This window comes from Myodes glareolus, chromosome 21, assembly GCF_982192425.1.
Source record: "Myodes glareolus chromosome 21, mMyoGla1.1, whole genome shotgun sequence".
NCBI classification, from domain to species: Eukaryota; Metazoa; Chordata; class Mammalia; order Rodentia; family Cricetidae; genus Myodes; species Myodes glareolus.
In genome coordinates this window covers 20,028,358-20,048,226 of record NC_142046.1, presented here as the reverse complement: position 1 = coordinate 20,048,226, position 19,869 = coordinate 20,028,358, and the positions used below count along the sequence as shown (strand labels likewise).

At 52.8% G+C, this 19,869-nt stretch overlaps 1 protein-coding gene across 12 annotated transcripts in view; it reads left to right on the top strand.

The window, feature by feature from the left end:
• The first annotated feature begins 2,604 nt into the window (after positions 1-2,604).
• Kcnt1 (potassium sodium-activated channel subfamily T member 1) overlaps positions 2,605-19,869 on the top strand; it is a 60,575-nt gene continuing 43,310 nt past the window's right edge. For 8 of the 12 annotated variants that reach the window (XM_087899871.1, XM_087899869.1, XM_087899868.1 and 5 more), the window contains exon 1: positions 18,993-19,162. In XM_087899871.1, coding sequence (XP_087755997.1) covers positions 19,008-19,162 — 155 coding nt within the window. In that variant the 5' untranslated portion in view covers positions 18,993-19,007. Of the gene's footprint in view, positions 2,777-18,992; positions 19,163-19,869 lie in introns of those variants that run through there. The other 4 variants (XM_087899874.1, XM_087899872.1, XM_087899876.1 and 1 more) reach the window with 2 other exon arrangements.

Sequence of the window (19,869 nt, the reverse complement as noted above, 5' to 3'; positions counted from 1 at the left end):
TCCAGATGAGGAAACCAAGACTTAGGTGAAGGGACTTGCTTAAGGCTACCCACTCATGTGCTTAGAATCCTTGATCATCACTGGGTCCCTGAGAGGAGCAGGGAGCTTTTAGCCAGAGTTGACAGACTTTCTTGGGAAAGCCATGTTATCTATCCCTTGCTGGCTCTGCCTTGAGGTGGGGGTGAATGGGTCAACTACGGAGTCTCATAAGTTGAACTTCATACCTTGTTGTAAGGGTGGGCTGAGGGCTCGGGCACTTATTTGAGCCACAAAACACCGGATTCTTATAAGATATATAAGTTATATCTTATATAACTAACAGGCAGTTAGTTCACTGACACAGTCACCTCACACAAGACAGATAATAAAGAGCAATGTTAAGTTCCAGCTGCCTCCTGGGCTCTCCTGGGGTGACAAACGAAGGAATAGGAAGCAGAACAGGAAGTGAACCCCTTGAATCCTGGCAGTTGAGCCATGTTCTTGCTCCCACCTTTACAGATCCCCTAGTTGCCCTGCTCTGCATGCCCCCAAATTCTTCTTAACACACATGACTCTCACACTGTCCCCAATGCCTAGACCATGCCGTGAGCAGAATTTCAACTACATCTCCCTACCATGGGCACTCTTCCCAGAGGCTCTGGGGCCCCTGGCCTACGCAATAGTCACGTTCAAACTCAAACGGTGTGGAGGGGGCAGGCAGTGCTGCCCTCAGTGGAGCTGGTGCCAGGAGGGCTGTGGGATGCCCACTCGCATTACCTACTCACTCATGTGGTACGGCAGCTCTCCAAGGTTGCAAGGACAGCCTGCCCTTGTCACTCATCCCAAACCACAGCTGCGTAGGGGCGGGGCCAGGGCTCTGAACTGCAGGTGCATTTCCTCCCCCCACCCCCGAAGTAAGCAGAGGTTCTACCCCACCCCCACTGGTTCTTAAGGCCAGGAGAGGAAACTCAAAAGTAACCAGAAGGTCAGGACAGCAGAGAGAGCAGCTCCTAGGAACTTGGTGGTCCCTGGAAAGCTTGCCAAAGGAAATATAGCCCTGACCCCTGGCCACGTGGTTCCCCACCTGCCAGCACCTCCCCAGGCCCAGTCAGCTTGTGACTAAGAGAAAACAAGCAACTCCACTGATGCAATTAGGAAAATGTTATTTTTCAGCCGCTGCCAGATTCTGGGGGTTGAAAATGTGACCTGAGAAACACGTGAGTGTTGCCACTGGCAGCCATGGCTGAGACGGTCACTGAGCATCCCCCACCTCCAGAGGAAGGGAGTACCCACCTTTATCTGCCTGCTGATAGCCGGGGAGGGGGGATACACACACTTTTCCCAGCTTGAGAATGAGAGAGTCCACCCTCTGCCTGAAGGAAATAGTCCCTTCGTCTTCTGCCCTCATGGCAGTCACACAGCCTGTGACCTACTTTAGACAAGCACAGGACAAACCCCTTCCTCTCCGTCCTTACTTAGAGAAGCTTAAACGGGCCCACGAGGCTAGTACTGCCTTCTTGGGCTCTTTGCTCTCAGCTGAGCCAAGCTGGGGCACTACTCAGTCTGATAGTTGCGGATTAACCATTCTGCCTTCGGCATCCTGCCACGGACAGCTAGAAGCCTAGAAAGAGAATGGCCTGGGGCTGAAGCTCCCCAAGAAGCTCTGCTGTCCCAGGGCACAAGAAGCACAGGACTCTGGTTAGATCAGGAGCCCAGTGGACCACGGTCCCCCCTCGTGCCAAGGCCCACAACTCCATTGCAGCATGGGTGCCGTGGGTCTGAGCCTGTGTTCTCCTGGTATATGTAAACTGCTTACTGGGTCCAACGCTATCGGTCGGGGTTTCTACAGGTAGTTAGGGGTTTCGGGCTTAAAGATAGATATGCCCAGCCTGCTGCCCCAGGAGGCGGGAAACTGGAACCTGGCGGACTCTGAGGCCACTCTCCAGGTTCTGTCTATGGTGAGTGCAGCTGAATACGGATATGGAAGGAGAGGAAGACAGGAAGAGGCAAAGGGTCGAAGTCCTGCTGGCCACCGGATGAGACCTTCCTGGTGTGCAGAGTCTGCCCCACCCCCATGCTCTACAAGTCACTACACTCTATCAGTGACTCCCATGATTGGGATCAGAGTCTGTGAAAGCCCAGAGTCGTTAATCTCGTCTGTTCTGATGTGTTGTCCTACAGCTTCTCTACTTAAACTGCCTATTACCACCCAGTAGTGAGGGAAGCTGAGAGGAGGCCTTGAGGGTGGCTCCAGAACCTGAAGAAAGCTGAGCAACCGGCCTTGGAGCTGACTGTGGAGGCGGGGAGGCTTGCCTGGCCCAGGTCCAGGGAAGAGGAGGGCTCCCATGCCAACCCAAGGAAGACCAGGGACCTTTGTAAAGGCTCTTCTAGAGTTAGCCATGACCACTCCCATCTCCAAACCTCCACTCATCCTGAGGTGACAGGAAAAAGAGATTCGTGCAGGGCCCAGAGGACCCGGAAAGCGCCCCGCCCCTGCCTAGCCCCGCCCTCAGCCCCGCCCCCTGCAGGTGCTAGTCCCGCCCCCCAGGGGGGTCGCGGAGGCCCAGAAGCGGCTGGCGGGGGTCCGCGCGCGTCCGGCGAGGGCGCGGGCGGCGAGGGGGCGCTGCCGTGTGTGGAAAGCCATCCCTGCGCGGGGAAAGTCGGCCGCGGGGACTTGCTCCTGGATGCCGCCAGTCTCAACAATGAACGACCGGGACACGGAGGTGCTGCCCTTGCCGCCTCGGTACCGATTCCGTGACCTGCTTCTGGGCGACCAGCCGTTCCCGAACGATGATAGGTAAGTGACGGAGCTGTCCGAGGTGCTGAGTCCCGCATTGCCTGCCCCCCCCCCCCAACACACACCCCCACCCTCACCGCCACAGCGCCCTTCAACTTTCCCGGTTTCCCTGGCGAGAAGTTTAGGGTGGGCTGAGATCTGGGCGCACTTCCCTGCGGGGGCCTGAGCGGGACGCGGACGCAGACACAGACCCCGGTGCTAGGAGGTTCCGAGGCTGAGCTGCGCGCGGGGTTGGGGGGCGGGGGGGACGGTAAAAGAGGGAGCTAGCTCTGTATCCCCATGTGCACCTTCTCTTAGCCCCAACCCCAGCGGATCCCTGATCTGGGGACCAGCCAGACCCGGACGCACTAGGGCCTCGCAGCCCAGCAGGCAGTCACCAGGGGTCAGAGTCCTCCAGGCTCATTTTCAGCGTGGTCACATTTTCAGAGTGAAGGTGTTATGACGTTACGCTCCCTCACCTCAAATTCTCCTCTGTGCTTTAAACAGGGATCAACAGCATGAGCCTATGGGAATAACTCGTAAGTGGAGGGGCTTGGCAAGAAGCCGGAAAGAAATATCTCTTTCTGCCTTTTCCCCAAATAACTGTCTTGGGTAAACACTGGTGTTCTCGCTGACAGCCTCAGGGGAGGCGCTTTCACACCAGCAAGGGAAGATGGTGAAGGACTCTGGCAGACTGGAGAAGGCTGGCTGGAGAGGAGAAGGCTTATGATAAGGAACTTCTGCTCCTGTGTGTATGCCCCCGCAACCCTGGACTGGGTTGTAGTTTCCCCCAAACAATGTAATTGTTAGAACAGAAAGTACATGAGCCTGTCAGAACACACACTGAGCCCTTAAAGCAACCAACTGCTGAAATCACACTGGAAAAGAAATCATTTTTGAGAGTAGGTCAGTGTGTGGGGACTATGTGCAGAGCTGGAGCCCATGTGAAGAATGATCTTGACGGGCGGTTGCTCTGCCTACCGGAAACAATCACATAGAGCAGGGCGAAGGGGAGTGTATGTGTGTGCACGTGTGTGTGCATGTGTGTGTGCGTGGACATGTGTGTGTGTGAGTTCCGAGTCTTCACTGACTAGAACCAAGGAGTCTGGGTCCTGTGTAGGCATGTTTGCTCATTTGTCATTTGTTATGTAGTTCGGACTCACTTTGATTCATCATCCCCCTGCCTCAGCTCCCCCTAAGTGTAATTGTGTGCCACTGTCATGGTTTCGAGGTGCGTTTACATTTTGTGCTTTCTTGTCTTTTGAGTCAAGTGCTCCAGCCTTGAAAGCCTATCCAAGAAGGATGCCCTAGTGGTGGTCTAGTTAGCAATGTCAGCTCAGATAGTGGGAGAGATGGTGTCTTGGCTCTGGCATCTGTAGGTGGGGACTCCTTTGTCCTCCTGGGACCCTCACAAGGCAGGGCTGGGGCTTCTGTGGGTCCAATTTCCTGTGCTTGACATCTTAAGTCGGCGCCCCCTTCCTCCTGGGTGCCTGCTCCAGTGGGATTTGATGAATTCCGGAAAATAGCAGCTGCGGGAAGATTCTCCCAGTGCTGGGGAAGAAACAGCATCTGTCTCCCTGAGGTGCCTGGGGCCTGACTGGACAGATGCCAGTGTCTGAGGTTGGTATGAGTTAAAGGCTGCATGCCTTCCTTCCCAGGCATGGCTAGTGAAGGTTTCTGTCGTCAGCCATAGGGTGGCAGCCACAGTCTGCCTGGCCACAATCGTCTTCTGCCCCAGGGGATAAAAAAGAAAAAAAAAACTGCTATCAGGTCCATGCCACTTTGTTCAGTGCTTTTAATTGTGAAATATATGAAACGTACATTTTAAAACATAAAATAACCAGAGCTGGCCCAGTCCTCCACTCCCAGAAACCAGAACACAGCCATCATCCTGAAAGATAAAGATCTCCCTCCCCTTCCAAGTCGCTCCCTTAGCTCTAAAACCATCTCTGTCTCACGGGGGCTGCTTTCATGTCTGCTGCAGAGAGTGGGTGAGTCTGGCCCCTCTTGGCCCCTCAGGTCCTCATCACAGGCAGGTGATACAGAACACGCTGGGCTGAGACCTGTCCTGGATCACCTGAGCTCTGTGTTGTATGCAGACCCAGCTTTGGAGCATAGACTTCAACTTGAGGGTAGGGAGGACAGGTGTTGGAAGGTTCCCTCCTGCAGGTTGGAACCCGGCCCGATGGCCCTACCATTACTCCCACTTAAGGAGCCTTGTCCCTTTCCTCCTCATCCCCCATGCCTGTCGCCTCTTCCTTCCGCACCATCACTGGTTCTCAGGTGAAGGATGGAACTGGCGGGGAGGATTTCACAAGTATGGTGATGTCCCAGGAAGCTGCGTCATGTGTCTAGAAGTGCTTAGTCTGGGATGGAAAAGAAGGGCAGGCTCCATCTGTCCCACCTACTCTTAGGAGTTCTCTGGAGTAGTAGTAGGTTCGGGTCCTGGGACAGGGTCTCAGGCTGCCGTGAGTGGGCTCCTGTGTAGCACAGAACTTCCAGGACCCAAGGCAGTGATCTCAGAGAGGGAGCATCTGGGGTAAGTGTGAGCTGCCCCAGCACAAGACAGGTGCAGACTAGAGGGCTAGCCTCACCCGACTCTCTCCACCCCCTAGTCTTGCCCCATAGCTAGCTCTGCAGGGCAAATGTGGGGGGAGCTGCTCCCCAACTCTTGGCAGGCTGTAAGCAGGCAGGAAGGGCCGTGTGGGCTTCCTGTTCTCCAGAGGAATAAAGTCATTGGTGGTGAGTCACCACAGCCTCAGAGGCCTTGACAGGGAGGTGCTCAGCCACCCACGTGGGCAAATGAGGCTATACTGCCAGCCTGGCCACTGTGGAGGATACTGAGTACGGCACACAGCCCATGAGGGGCAGAGCTGAGATCTCACCCATGTTGGGAGTCAGTGTAACCCCGGGTAAACTCTCACCTTCTGGGCTGAGTCTGAGTCCTGGGCTCTTCTTGGAAGCAGCAGTCAGAGGGAGCTCAGTGGATCCTGTCACATCCAAGGTTCTAGGCCTCCTGCCCCTATGACAGCTTACTGTTCCAGTTCCAGGACTCCAGGGCATCTTAAGGAGGTTGGTCCTATCCCATGGGTAGTTCCTGGCTTAGGGGATGCAGACTTAGACCCCCCCGGAATGGGTGAAAACCCCTGGGAGGGTGGCGCAAGGAACCTTGGGCTGTGGTGTAGGAGTATCTGAATCTCAGTGTTGTGCTTGGTCTGTAAGAGAAAACTCAGGATGCAGCACTGCCCCTGGGCTTTGTCTCCAAGATGCATGGCAGTACCAGGCTGCTTAGAATAGCCAATCATGGGGAGATGGAACCTGGCGGGTGACCGCTGGCTGGGCTCCAGACAGATGAGAGTAGGTTTGTCACTGGATTAGCCTGCTTATCAAGGCTGAGGGGACATCTTCAAGGTGCTGCTGCAGATGGAAGGCCAGAGAAGACCCCATCCGTGCTGTCCCTAGCTCTCAGACAATGGAGTGGACCTCAGCTCACCTTTTTGAGGCAACAGCATTGAATATTTTCTGACAGAACAAAAAAAATGGGGGAGACAGGCTTGCCCTTGTTGCCAGTGCAGAAGAGCACCCCCAATTGAGGACAGAGTCATGGGGGTACAGAGCCTGCAGTGCCCCCTTTCCCACCCTGCCAGGAACTGAAGCGGACCAAGTTGCTCTTTGGGGACTGGGCTGGATTCTTCTTAGGAGATGCAGGTCCTCCACCCAGGGCTCCGAGAAGAAAGATTAAGGAAGGGTGCCTCGCGGGACAGCCCTGCACTCAGAACTGCCCACTACGATTGTTAATGGCCGTAGAGTTGGACTGGGCAGCGCTGCTGATGAAATGGGGCTGAGCCGGGGGTGGAGAACTCCACTAGGACCATCAGGACGGCCTGACAAGCACCTTGGATAGCTGGATGCCCACTAAGTGCCCTCCCCATCCACTCTTGAACGTGCTTGCCCTCGGGGCCAGCGCCTGACTCCACATCCCAACCACCCCCACAGCTTCTCATGCCCTGCCCTTTTCCCTACCCTCATTGTACTTCTGCTCCTACTGTGTATCACCATTCTGAGCCGGAACCCCCAGGCTCTGCCTCTGCTGGGCAGCCCTGCTTGCACGCCACTCTCTGGACATCCTTCCAGGACAAGTAGCCTGCTATCTGTACCTCAAACCAGCAGCAGGTGCTCAGAGGGCATTAGGACCAGAGTTTGTACATAAAGCCCTCAAGAGCAGCTCTAGGGTAGGGGGGTGGATTAGGGGCACCACTGGTTCTCCTTTGGGGTTCCTTGGGTCCTGACTAGTAGCCCTTGTGGCTCCCAGGCTTACCTACATAAGACGAGCAGGCATCAGGTATCTGGAATGGGAAGTGAACTGGCAGGATGGAGAGTGTAGCCTGGCTTGAGCCAAAGCGGTAGTGGGTGGAATATGAAGTTCATGCCTGGCCGAGAGTCCAGGAGAACAGAAAGGGTTCAAGAAGGAAGCAGGGATCCCCTAGCAATCAGGACAGGAAGGGCAGGAGCACAGGATCTGAAACTGTATCCTCCTGGTCCGGGAACCCCAGAAAGGCCTGGAACATCCCTACCATGTTTTAGGCTTGAGCTACCCAGTCAACTGGAGCCTCATACCTGTCGAGAGCAGGCTTCAAGGGAACTGATAGGACAGGAGATGGGAACTGTCATAGCAGAGGATGGAACAGGGATGGTGACAGCCCTGCCGGTGGGATCAGATTGCAGGGACAGAGTGGCCCTGGAGCAAGCTTGTGAGCTGGCACTGGGTTTCTACCCTTTGTTTCTGAGCCCAGGGAAACACCAGCTGATACTGCCTCCCATGGGGACTTACATTTAAAATGCCAACTGGGTGCTTCCCTGGCTCTGCACCAGCTTGACTTACGGGCAGGGCGGGCCTGGTGCTGCTGCTCTGACTTTCTCTGTACCCTCCTCTGGGCTGGGGTGCTCAGGTGAGGTGAGGGGGTCATCCGAGTCAGAAGGGCCAGCTCCCTGGGCTCCCGGAGTAAACCCTGAATGTCAGTGTACATGGCATCCTTCCAAGCACCCATGACATCCTCTTGTACCTCCTATATGATTGAATCGAGTCCTGGTTTGAGCAGGAAGAACGAGGATGGGGTCTGTTAGGTTCTGGAATGTTCTAGGTACTCTCAGGTGTCCTGAGCAAGATACAGGTTGAGACTTTTCTGGGACCAGGTTTCCTCATGTTTCCATACTCAGCTGTACGTGGGGATGGGGGTTGCTCATGTCTCCATACTTAGCTATACAGGGGGTCACTTGATCTGTCCCCCTTCTATCCCCTGGGGTCCATAACAAGGAACAGAGCCTGTGAGGTGAGCCCTGGAACAGAGTAAAGTGCAGAGAAACCAGGTGACCTCTTGATATAGAGTTGTAGCCCCAGGGTTAGCTATACCTTCCTCCTTCTGGTATCCCGGCCTGGTCATGGGCTCTGGAACTTGGGCCACCATCCTAGAACTTGGGTCCTGGGAGGCTACAAACAAGCAATATCAACAGATGGGCTAGGATAAAGGAACTAAACACAGGGGCAATGAGAGGTGTCAGGACAGAGTACACTTGTGAGCTAAGAGAGTATGGTCTTTACCTGTGGGGCTATGGGTGCTGAGGAGCACGCTGGGACCCATGTCCCCATTCATAGAAGACAGCTTTTCCCACCACCTAAGCCATCCACCATAAGGAGACTGGTCTGTTCCTCCATGCCCATGCCTGTGATTCCCAGAGACACCCTGAGGCGATGAATCCGGCATCTCCTGGGGCTGAACGCTTCATCTCATCCTCCAAATCAACACAGCTAGACACATTGCTTGGCCCTCTGAGCCCGTGTTCTATGCCCACATCCTAGTGACTCGCTTGCATGACTCAAAATTAGATTCCTCCTGAGTTAGCTTAAAACAGAACCCAGAGGGCTGGGGTGGGGGTGGGGGTAGGGAGGACGGTCCTCTGTGGAGTCACCCAGGACCATGATTAGTTGGGAAAGGGACGTTGCCATTCCTGGGGATCCCCCCCTTGTACACCTCTGATAGCCTGCTGTGTGTGCCCCTCTGAGCTCCTCCATTTGAATGCAAACAGGAAGGTACCTTGAGTTTGCTCTGTCTTTGTCAGCTGCGGGACCATCATGGGGCAGCCACTGACTAATCCTCAGAGGCGGCTTCCAGCACTGACAGTTATTCTCAGCTTTAGAGGCCAGCAGTGTCCATCAGGTTCCCGAAGGCCAGGAATGTCCAACAGGTGTCCATAGGTATGGTTCTTAGAGTGTGTTGATTGTGCTTAAAAGAGTGTCCCCAGGCTTCTCTCCCTACAAGGGCACGAACCCTGTGATGAGGCTCATCTTAAGACCTCATACAACCTCAGCTGCCCCTCCACCATCCCACCGGGAGTGGGGACTTCGATATAGGAAATTGAGAAGACACAGGTGTCCCTTGTAGGTCTGACTGTTGAAAGAGAAAAAAAGCAAAGGAAGAAAGCAGCTGATGGGAACCTCTCAAGGGACTAGGGAGTGCTGTGGCTTTAAAGTCACTGGACTTCACAGCTTGTGCCAGGTTCCCTTGTTCCCTAGAGAGAGCCTCTCTGCCTGGACCCCTCCTCCACTGCAGCACTAGTCAGATGCCTCAGTGTGCGTGGCCAATACTTGCTTTTAATCAGCCACGCACGTCTGTCAGGCTGAGACGGCTCTGTTGGTGAAGTGCTTGCCTGGCAAGTGTAAGGACCTGGGAGCAACCCTTAGGACCCACACAGAAAAGCCAGGTGTGGCGGCTGCTTATTGTAGTCCCAATCCTGGGAGGCAGAAATGGGGATTCTCTGGTCAGACAGTCTAGCCGCATTTGTGAACTCCGAGTCAGCAAGTGACCCTGTCATAGAAGTGGAACAGAGGAGTGTTCCTGAGTTCCTGTGTGTTCTACTCACATGTCCATGCACATGTATATACATACAACACACACACACACACACACACACACACACACACACACACGTGGGCAACAGCTTCTGAGGCTCAAGGGGATAGATATATGGTCACCGGTAAGGAACTGGCTCTTAGAAGTGGACCTTGCTGGGGTCACATAGCTATGGTCTGCAAAGCTAACCTGAAATGGACCAGTCCCAACTCTGGACATCTGTCCTCCAGAACTGAGAGCTCATCGGGCACTGTGACTTCAAGACACTCAGTTCTGGTGGCCCAAGAACACCAATACCACCATCAGAGGGTGAAGGTGTAACTGGCAGTCACTAATGGGGGGGCATGCTATGCCAGTACCCATGGTACCAGCTCTGACGATGGCATCTGACAGTCTAGCCTCACCTTGGGGCGAGGCTGTTTTCCTAGGAGACCCTAAGTAGCCTGGAAATAGACTGGAAAGTAGAGGTAAGTAGCCCAAGAAAGAAGCCCTTTGCAGCCGAGAGTCCCCATCTCCTCGAGGGCATGAACCTGCTAGACCTCAGGAATGCTCAGGAATGGTCTGTAATAGGGGCGAGGATAGCAGGAACTAGGAAAGGAAGGGTCCTGACCAGGCTGAACTTGGTAGGATGGGTGATGGTGCTTCAAGACAGGCTGAGGATTTGTGTGGGGCTCTTCATCACTCTGTGCTGGGCAGGAAAACCACCAGCTAGAAAGTCCCGGAAGACCCCAGCTAGACAGGGTCCAGGGTACTATCCCTGGGTATCCAGCCCCATGAAGTGCTTGGACACCCAGAGACAGGGAGCTCCCTGGGAGCAGAGTCCTTCTGGGTAACTGCATGGTGAGGTTCTAAGCCCAGAAGTTCTCCTATCCATCTTCTGTTGCCTTAGATGTGGGCAGAGTCACACCTTCAGGGTTTGGCCTGTGGGGGACCTGTCTTGCTCCACCTCTCCACCCACAACCCCCTTCCACCCTCAAGATGCTCTTCAGCAAGCACCACCTGGCTACCCCAGGAAGACAGAGCTCACACACTGCTTAAGGCCCTGTCTGACTGGACACAAAGACCTTGCTCTATCCCACTATCCGCTTGACTAATTTGCATAGTCCCAGCATGGTAAGGAGAGATTGACCTATGTCTCCATCTGGAGGGGACCCTCTTGATCCTGGCGGTAGTGGTAGTGTCCTCAAAGGAAGATGTGGCGTTGGGCTGGGCGTTCCCACCACAGGTACTGAAGTTGTTTCTGCCCTCCCGGGTTTCAGATCAACAACTGTGAGGTACCTGCCATTTTTCCCTGTAGTACCACGGTGACACCTGGCTTGCCTCACATCCACCTGTCTCTTTATGGCAGGAGATGGGGACCTCTGGAGAGTCAAGGGTCACCCATATACCTAACGGGTCTGCCTGTGACCCTTTCCCAGGTCACTGAACATAAGCCTTCAAAACATGTCTATGGCTGGCTCCTGGGACCAGAGACCATATGTTACCTTGAAGGTGTGGTTCTGTGGGGGACTTGAGAGAGAAAAGTGATTCTAAAATGTAGTCACAAGGGTCCCTATAAGAAAGGGGCAAAGGGTTGTGGGGCAGTTCAGGGAGACAGCATTTCCCTGCTATGCAGATTATGAGTGCTTTACTCTGGGTGGGAGAGGAATGTCAAAATGTAAGCCAGAGAGATTTTACACAGAGATGATGGGGGGCCTGAGGTCTTTAGACATGGATTGGGGCTCTCTGTGGCACCCAGGGTCTCCTCCTGCACTTGACTTGTTGGGGGTCGTAGCCGCCATCATCCACCAGCTCCCCAGCAGTCCCTCTTGTGTACTGTATGCATTCTGTTGGGATTTCTGACTGCCATGGAAGCAGGTTCGTTCTCAAATCCTACTATGAGCACCCAGCCTGCTGACACTTGGACTCAAGGTTCATGAGACCCTGATTTGACCCTGCATGGCTCTGACCCACAGAACCAAGACAACAGTGTGTGCTGTCCCCAGCTGTGAGCACAGTAGCTAAATGCCAGTCTCTGACCAAGTGTGCTGTTGTCTGTCTGCAAGGATCTGGTGACCTCTTCATTGGGGGTCAACCTCTCCTCTAACTACGTATCCCTTGTAAGCTGGGCTCTGGATCTAAGGTCTACTGGACCAAACTTGCCTGATGCTGGTACCATTGTGATTCGTATGTTGCCTCCAGGCATAGGTGTCCCATTAAAATTGGCCAGATGCCAGTTAATTACACTTCCATTTTATCACCACAAGATCACGGTAAGAACCAGAGCCTTCTCCTCCATCCACCTAAGGACTTTAGGCTCCTTATAAACATCTGTCCCCGCCAGATTGTGAGCTATATACCTTTCTTCTTCTCCTTCTCCTTCTTCTTCAAAACAGGGTTTCTCTGTATATTTCTGGCTGTCTTATAACACGCTCTGTAGACGAGGATGGTCCCAAACTCAGAGAGATCCGCCTATCTATGCCTCCCGAGTGCTGGGATTAAAGGTGTGCACCACCACCGCCCTGTGCCTTCTTATTTCTTGATTTACCTACCTCAGCCTCAATCTGAAATCGGTACTTGATCATCAGGGAGGGCTCGTTGTGCACCCAGAAATATAATTCCTTCCAAAGACATTCTCCAATTGCTAGCTGTACTGGCTGGTTTTATATGTCAACTTGACACAAGGTAGAGTCATCAGAGAAGGGGCTTAGTTGAGAAAATGCCTCCGTGAGATCCAGGTGTAAGGCATTACTCATTTAGTGATCAGTGGGCGAGTGCCCATCCCATGGTGGGCGGGTGGCCTTCCCTGGGATGGTTAAGAAAACAGACTGAGCAAGCTATGTGGAGCAAGTCAGTAAGCAGCACCCCTCCATGGCCTCTAAATCAGTTCCTGACCTGTTCAGTTCCTGTCCTGACTTTCTTCAGTGAGGAACAGTGATATGATAAGCCAAATAAGCCCTTTCCTCTCCAACTTCATTTTTGATCTTGGTGCTTCATTACAGCAATAGAACCCTAAGAACTAAGATACCAGTTCTCAAAGTAACGAAGCTTAATGGTGATCCCACACAATGACAGAGATAGTGCTTATATTGCTCTCTGAGAATCATGTACTAACCCTGGGGTTATGTTTACTTGCCCTGTGTGATATCTTGTGTTAATATCACTGGGATAATTAATCCTGGAGTCCCATGACCACATAGTACAGAAGACACTTCCCAAGTGATGAGATGACATTTAGGGGTCTCTAGGTGGCCTGGCACCATCTAGGGTCTCCTAATGGAGAGACAAGAGATCCAGAACAGAGTCAGAGGTTAATGTGATAATGAAATAGAAGGGAATCAGAGACCCCACACTGAGAAATATACGTGGTCACTAGAAGCTGGGAAAGGCAAGAGCTGTCCTGCTGACAGATGTGGAGGATATGGGATTCCTGAACCCAGAGCTGTGAGATTCACGTATGTTGTTTTCAGCCAATGAGCTGTTAGTATTAGAAGCCAGAGGAAGCCTGTGTAGCCTGTATCTGTGATTAATTCCCTCTGATGCTCAGTTACCCTGACTCTTGGACCCTTCCAGTTGGCCTCTGCTCAGTCTGTGACTCTCTGGCTCGCTGGCAATGCCCTAAACACCCCTGCCTAACAATACCCTTCTCCAGGGACTGACTGTCCAGTGAGGATAATGTGAGCCACAGTCCCTGGTCAGAGCATTTTTATTTTGACTCACAGTCCCCTGCACACTCCCAGCGTTTGCTAATTATATTATTCGCTTTACTCGACAGGCTTTAATATTGTTACAATCTGCTCCATAATCAGATCTTACATACTTGTCTATCACTTGCTGTAACCCATTTACATCAGCCCCTACTGACCACAGGTGTCCACTGTGCCCTTCTGTTACAGCGCACTTCAATTTGGTAGTTCTTGGAGCTGTCTGCAAATAACCTTGGAGATTATCTACCTCCCCTGACCAAAGAAAAGTATCTGATGCCTGTGCCATGTTCTTGCGTTCTGCTCCACACTTGAGACATCTCTGTGTGTCTGGGATTTGGGTGACGTTTTAGCAGGATGCAACAGTAGTTCTGCCTCTTTTTCCTTCCACTAGATCTGCCTGTAACTATCATCCCCTCATACCTTGTTCCTTGAAGGAAAGCCAAAGCCAGCTCCTGCTGCCCTTGATAAGTACCCTTCCCCATCTTGTGTCCAGAAATATCTTTTGTTTGAACTTCAAGTTCAGTCAGTTGAAGAGGATGAGTTTCTGAGTGTACTGTGTCCGGCAGCTTCTTTCCCTGGACTTCAGTGCAGGGCTCTCCCCCTCCCTCTAGAGTGTGTTTATAAATCACAAGTATATCTTAAACATTTGAGGACAATTGGGGTCTCTACCCAGGAGTCCAAAGACTTGTTGGAACAGTGTTCTCCACTCTCAGATGCCCAGATCAGTGTCCACTTCTGCCGTGGGATCACAACCATCTGCCTAGTCAGTAACCCTATTTCCAGCCATCTCTTTGGATTCAGTGTGATTCATTCTCCAATACTGGGATCATGCCTGGGCGGGCCCTCAGGGTGTTTGCGCTGTAAAACTCTCTCTACCTCAGTATGTGGAGATATGCACACTTATCTGGTCTCTTGGGGCTTCTTTTATATTGAACCTTGTGCTCAGTAAGCTAAGTAGTGCTTCTAGCCCTGATGGCCAGTTTCCTTCTGGCCTGGGGTTAGGTTTTGCTGGCAACCAGGCTCTCTGTCTTTGGAGTCCTTTCTCTCTCACTTGGTACACATAGTCACACTGCAGCTTCTAGCATTGTCCATCCCCACTAACACTGACTCAGGCCTAGGCCCTGGCATCCACCTTCTACTGCCTGTCTCTATGGGGCCAAGGACTCGGGGACCTCATATAAATGGAGTACCACAGGACCCGCCCTTTTCTGAGTGGCTAATTTCTCAGCCCAACATCCATCTTTGTGGTAGCATGTGGCAGACTTCCTCCCTGCTGAGGTTGCGTGGTGTTCTCTCCCATGGACTTATCCCCAGCTTGTTCCTTACGGTGCACAGACCCTGGGACTCCCTCACCTCTTGGCTGTTACACAGCCATACCATTCTTATTCCTTCTTCTAATCCTGTATTTGACCACACTGCCTTTCTGGAACCACCGAGGTAGGAAAGACTATATGTGCCCAGCCCTGGACCTGCCCTTCTTTTTAGATCTTAAGAAATGTCCTTGCCTGGGGTATCCGGGGCATCCAGCTATGCATGCCCTAGGTTCCATTCCCCTTCGACGGGAACAGTCTAAGGGGAATGTCCTTATTAATATGTTCTGATATCTCCCCAGCTAGACAACAATACAATTCAGGGCAGTCACTTGCCGCCACCCTTCCACTACCAGGGAACTGTGGGAAGAATTCTCAGAATTTATGGTTGTCTTGGTTTAGCTTAAAATGGTAGCCAGGGTGAAGGTGCCAGACCTTCAGGGTTATTTTTCTCTCCAGCAGGGCGTCTGCATGTATGCCATATTCTTGCACACTGCTTTACACTGATTTCTCCTATAGACTTGGGTGACATCTTAGCTGGGTATAGGAGTCCGTGGCTCCCTTTTCTTTTCTTCAATACCTTATCTCCCTGGGATTGTCATCTCTTATTCTTAGCACCCTACTTCTGACACTGTTTTATATATATATATATATATATATATATATATATATATATATATATATATATATATCTGTGATGCTGGTGTGCTCTGTCCTGGCTCGAATCTCAGGAACCAAATTCTGTCCTGTTCTGCATTGATTTATCTCCTCTGGGTCTGGGAAGTTGTTACATGTGTTGTTACATCACCTGCCCCTGCAGACTTCACCCACAGGGAGTAACTCCAGTTGGCTTGGAGCTTCACATTCCTCCCGGTAAGGCCACTTGAAATGTCATCTGTAGCCTGGTGTTCCTAAAAAGGCGATCATTTATTCCTTGGTTTCTATGGCATTCATCCCACAGAGCCTCGGGGCTCCCCACTGTCCAAGCCTGACATGTGGTACCATCTCCCATTCTTTGCCTCCCTCTATACCAGGTGCCCTAACAACTGGACACAACCTCCTGTGTGCCCAGGTGCCAAGGAATATTGATCTGCTACTCTTCCCATACAAGAAATGGCTCTGGACTCTAGAACCAGAGGTGATGGTTGTGTTTAAAATATACCTGCTGTGGTCCATGTGATTTAGCCACGGTGGAGCAGTCCTCTCTTCCTGCCTCAGATTGCCCACTATCACCAAGAGATTCTTCACATACATCAGCTCTAAGTCACATCAGGTGAAACGGTGGACTCACCCTCTTGTCTGTTACTGGACTCTAACTGGGGAGTTTGATGGACACATGAAGACCCACTGGACTCTGAGAAAATAAGCACAGGGCATCCACTACAGAGGTGTCACATACGCTGGAGCAAGCAGCTAGGCCTCTGTCTGCCTGTGCCCAGCAGATATGGCATCTGAACAGCCCACATGTAGGTTACTACCATTGCTCAGTGATGCAGATGTGTTCTCTCTGAACACGGAGCCCTGCATCCCTGATACTCATGCAACCCTCTACCCTTGCTCCTAGGTGACCCCAAGTGCCAAGTCCTTCCATCACTTTCTCTGCTCTGCAGCCTGTCCTGGGTTATGTTGTGCCCTGGTGTCTCTTAGTTTGATTCCCACACATCACTGTGAGTCATCCCACAACCTGCCCTTGGGAAGTCTCATGGTCCCTTCTTGGGTCCCTGGGAAGGGAAAAGGGGCTTCCATCTGCAGGGGCGTTTGATGGGTACAATGTGCTGTTCTTCTAGGGCCAGCATGAGCTGTGACAGTGTGTAGCCAGGGGATGCTCACATGAATATTTGCTCCGACAGAGGCTGGTTTTATGAGGACTTGGAGCTGGAGCAGATAATTGGAAGAGCCAGCAAGTGTAATCTTTTTTAACACAAAGACAGTTTGATTCGAGTTTACAGGAGAAACTACGGGGCAGGCAAGCCGTAAAAATCCCCAGCTGTTGGCAGGGGAAGAAAATGGAGGAGAGAAGGGAAAAAGTCATGCCATTTAAGCTGGCATGGGGTTCAGACGCATGGCTGGCAAGCAACCATGTGGTGAGGACAGAGACTTTATGAAAGAGTAAGGGAGCCCAAAATATGGGGGCGGGTAGTAGCCCAAAGAGATAAAGGAGGCACGCTTAGAAGAGAGAAAGAAAGAAAGGGGAAAATCACATTTCTCTGGATAATCTAGAATAGCTGATTTATGGCCCCACAAGGCTACTGTCCCAAGCCTCTGTGGGGGCAGAATTCTGGGAAGAAGAAGTATCTAGAAGAACTAATTATTTCACCTATCTCTTTAGCATGGCTTAAGGTGAGCCCATCTTCATAGGGGTGGTCCCTTAACGGTCATTTCTCAAGCACAGTGGTGGCTCTGAGTATGGATATCCTGATGAAGAGTCATAAACTGTGCCTTGGTTTCCCTCAGCAGCCCAGTCCACTGCCCCTGATGGCTTCTCTACCAGAGGCAGACGGTGCAGCCATGCTCCCCAAAGGAATTGGTTTCCTGAGTTGTGGTCAGGGTACAAGGATGGTCCATCCAATGGCGAAGGGATTCAAGAAGGAGAATACCGAACCCATGCTTTGTGAGATCTGCGATATAAGGTTGTGGTGGACCAGGAGACCCTGGAGTCGTAGCAGCTGTTCAGGACTAGCGTGCACCAGAGAGACTCCGGTACCCAGGCAGATGCCAGACAGCCAGACTTCCCAGCATAGACATCCATCTGCCGTGACCCACCTGTTACCTGGCTGAGTCACCTGCAGCCTCGGCTGTGAAATGGCAGGGCTGGGCTAGAAGAACCCTATCATGTGACTGCAGAGGTATCTCTGAACCAGCTCTGTTCCCTGCAAATCCCTACCCTGCTCTTTATTGCTTCAGGTTAGTGGGGGAAGCCACGTCATCCCTCAGCCCCTCAGTTTCCCCACTGTGTCCTGCTCGGGTTGTTACGGTTCTTGTTTGGTTTGGCTTCGTGGAGAGGGGGTGCACAGATGCATATGTCTGTTCCTGTGAGCATAGGCATATGTGTGTTGTGCATGAGTGCACATATGTGTGTACGTATGCGTGTGTCTGTGGAGGATCGAAGTCAACCTCAGTGTCTTCCTTAGTCACTTTCTACTTTGGCTTTGTTTGTTTGTTTGTTTGTTTTTGTGAGGGTTTTTTTCCTTCTTTTTTTAAAAAAATATTTTTTACGGTTTATTTAACTTTATTTTATGTGCATTGGTGTGGAGGTGTCAGATCCCCTGCAACTGGATCTTCAGACAGTTGTGAGATGCCATGTGGGTGCTGGGAATTGAACCTGGGTCCATCTGGAAGAGTAGTCAGTGCTCTTAACCACTGAACCATCTCTCTAGCCCTTGTTTTTGTGTTCTGAGACAAGGTCTCTTAGTAGGGCCTGGGGCGCACCGATTTGGTGAGGTTAGCTGGTCAGCAGCCTTCAGGAATTTGCCTGCCTCTTCCTCCCCAGCTCTCCAATATTAAGTGTGTGCTGTCAGCAAGTCTGACTTTTTTATTGTATATGCTGGAAATTGAACACAAGTCCTCATGGTTGTGTAGCAAGGACTTTAATTGCTCTGAGCCACCTCCCCAGCTTATGCTCAGGTTGCGAGGTGACACTGTGCAGGTCCCCAGGTGCCTGGCATAGACAACAGATACCCTGTTTCTGGAGATGTCACACACAAGATGGGGATTTAGGGCACTAGCATTCCGCCATCAGTAACTGCCCTTTGGGGGAACCCTGGCAGCTTTGGGATAGGATTGGAGGGTGAGGACCCTGAGCAGGAGGGAGGATGGGCACACACTTACCATCTCCCATCTGACTGGAGGATGGGCTCACTTCACTTGGTCAGGCCCTGAGGTAGGGGTTAGGAGATGGGTGGGGCTCTGGGCTTCCTGCCATCCTGAGCAATAGATCACTGTTCCCAGGACACACAGGAGTACCCTGAGATGTGGGTACATGCCCAGCAGAGATAGCTATCTCATCTCTCCACCAAACTTCCTCTGGAGGTGAGCTGCCAAGGGCCACATGAGCTGTCTCCTACACTACCCTTCCTGCATCCCCTCCCTTCGGCGCAGTGACCGTTGTCACCAAGACTATTACTTCTGGTAGGAGTGGGATAGGACAGTTGTATACTGGAACTGAGTTCTCCCTGAGGCATCCAGGCTGGGACAAGAACCTGGGGCCGACCTTGGAGCGCGGGGAGTCAAGACGACGCCCTCCCCACCCCGGACCATTCCACTGTGCTGCGCGTTGAGGGTGAGGAGCGCGGTGGTAGCGCCCGGCGCCGCCCCCGCCACAGCCACCCGCGCCAAGCGCTCCCGCAGGATGGCGCGGGCCAAGCTGCCGCGCTCACCGTCCGAGGGCAAGGCGGGTCCGGGGGATACCCCAGCCGGCGCTGCAGCCCCCGAGGAACCTCACGGGCTCAGCCCTCTGCTGCCGGCCCGCGGCGGGGGCTCCGTAGGCAGCGACGTGGGCCAGAGGTAGGGACGCTTGCGGGGGACCAGGACCCCGCGGGAGGGGCTTCGCATCGTTTGCATTTTGTCTAGCACGGGCTCTGCTCCCCTACACCTGGCTTTGCTTGTAGTAGCCTGGGAAGGGAAGAGGGCGCCTTGGCCCCCCACCACCCCTTGGCTGCAGCCTGGTCTGGGGAGACTTAGACCCTGGCCCCTTGCTTAGAGGCTGAACCCAGGGCCCTGCAACTATGACCTGGGCTCTGGTCCAGGTGGCCCTGGCCCACACTGCTCTAGGAAGTCCCACTTGGGTGAGTTCAGCAGGGGACACTATGGAGAGGTAGGTACTTCAGAGGTGAGCTTCTGAGACCCAGGCAGACTACTTGGAAAACTGGCTGGGGGACAGTAGAGGCATGGGCATGCTGAGCACCAGCATGGCTGGGCAGCCAGAATGCAGAAAGCTTTTGCATAAGGCAGCCCACCCTTTTCATCCTCCTGCAAGCTCCAGGCAGGATGTGACACCCCATTTCATGGATGAGGACACTGAGGTCTCTGCAGCAGCGAATCCCTAGCCATCACCTGCCTGTGCCAAGAACCCTGCTGCATGCTGCGGGGGAATGAAATGAATCAGACCTGGCCTAGTGTGGGCACGTTGTATTGTGGGCTTGAAGCCTGTTGTGGTAGCAGTTGGGGCAGGACTGGATGGGACCAGGCCAGGCAACTTCCTGGACACTGAC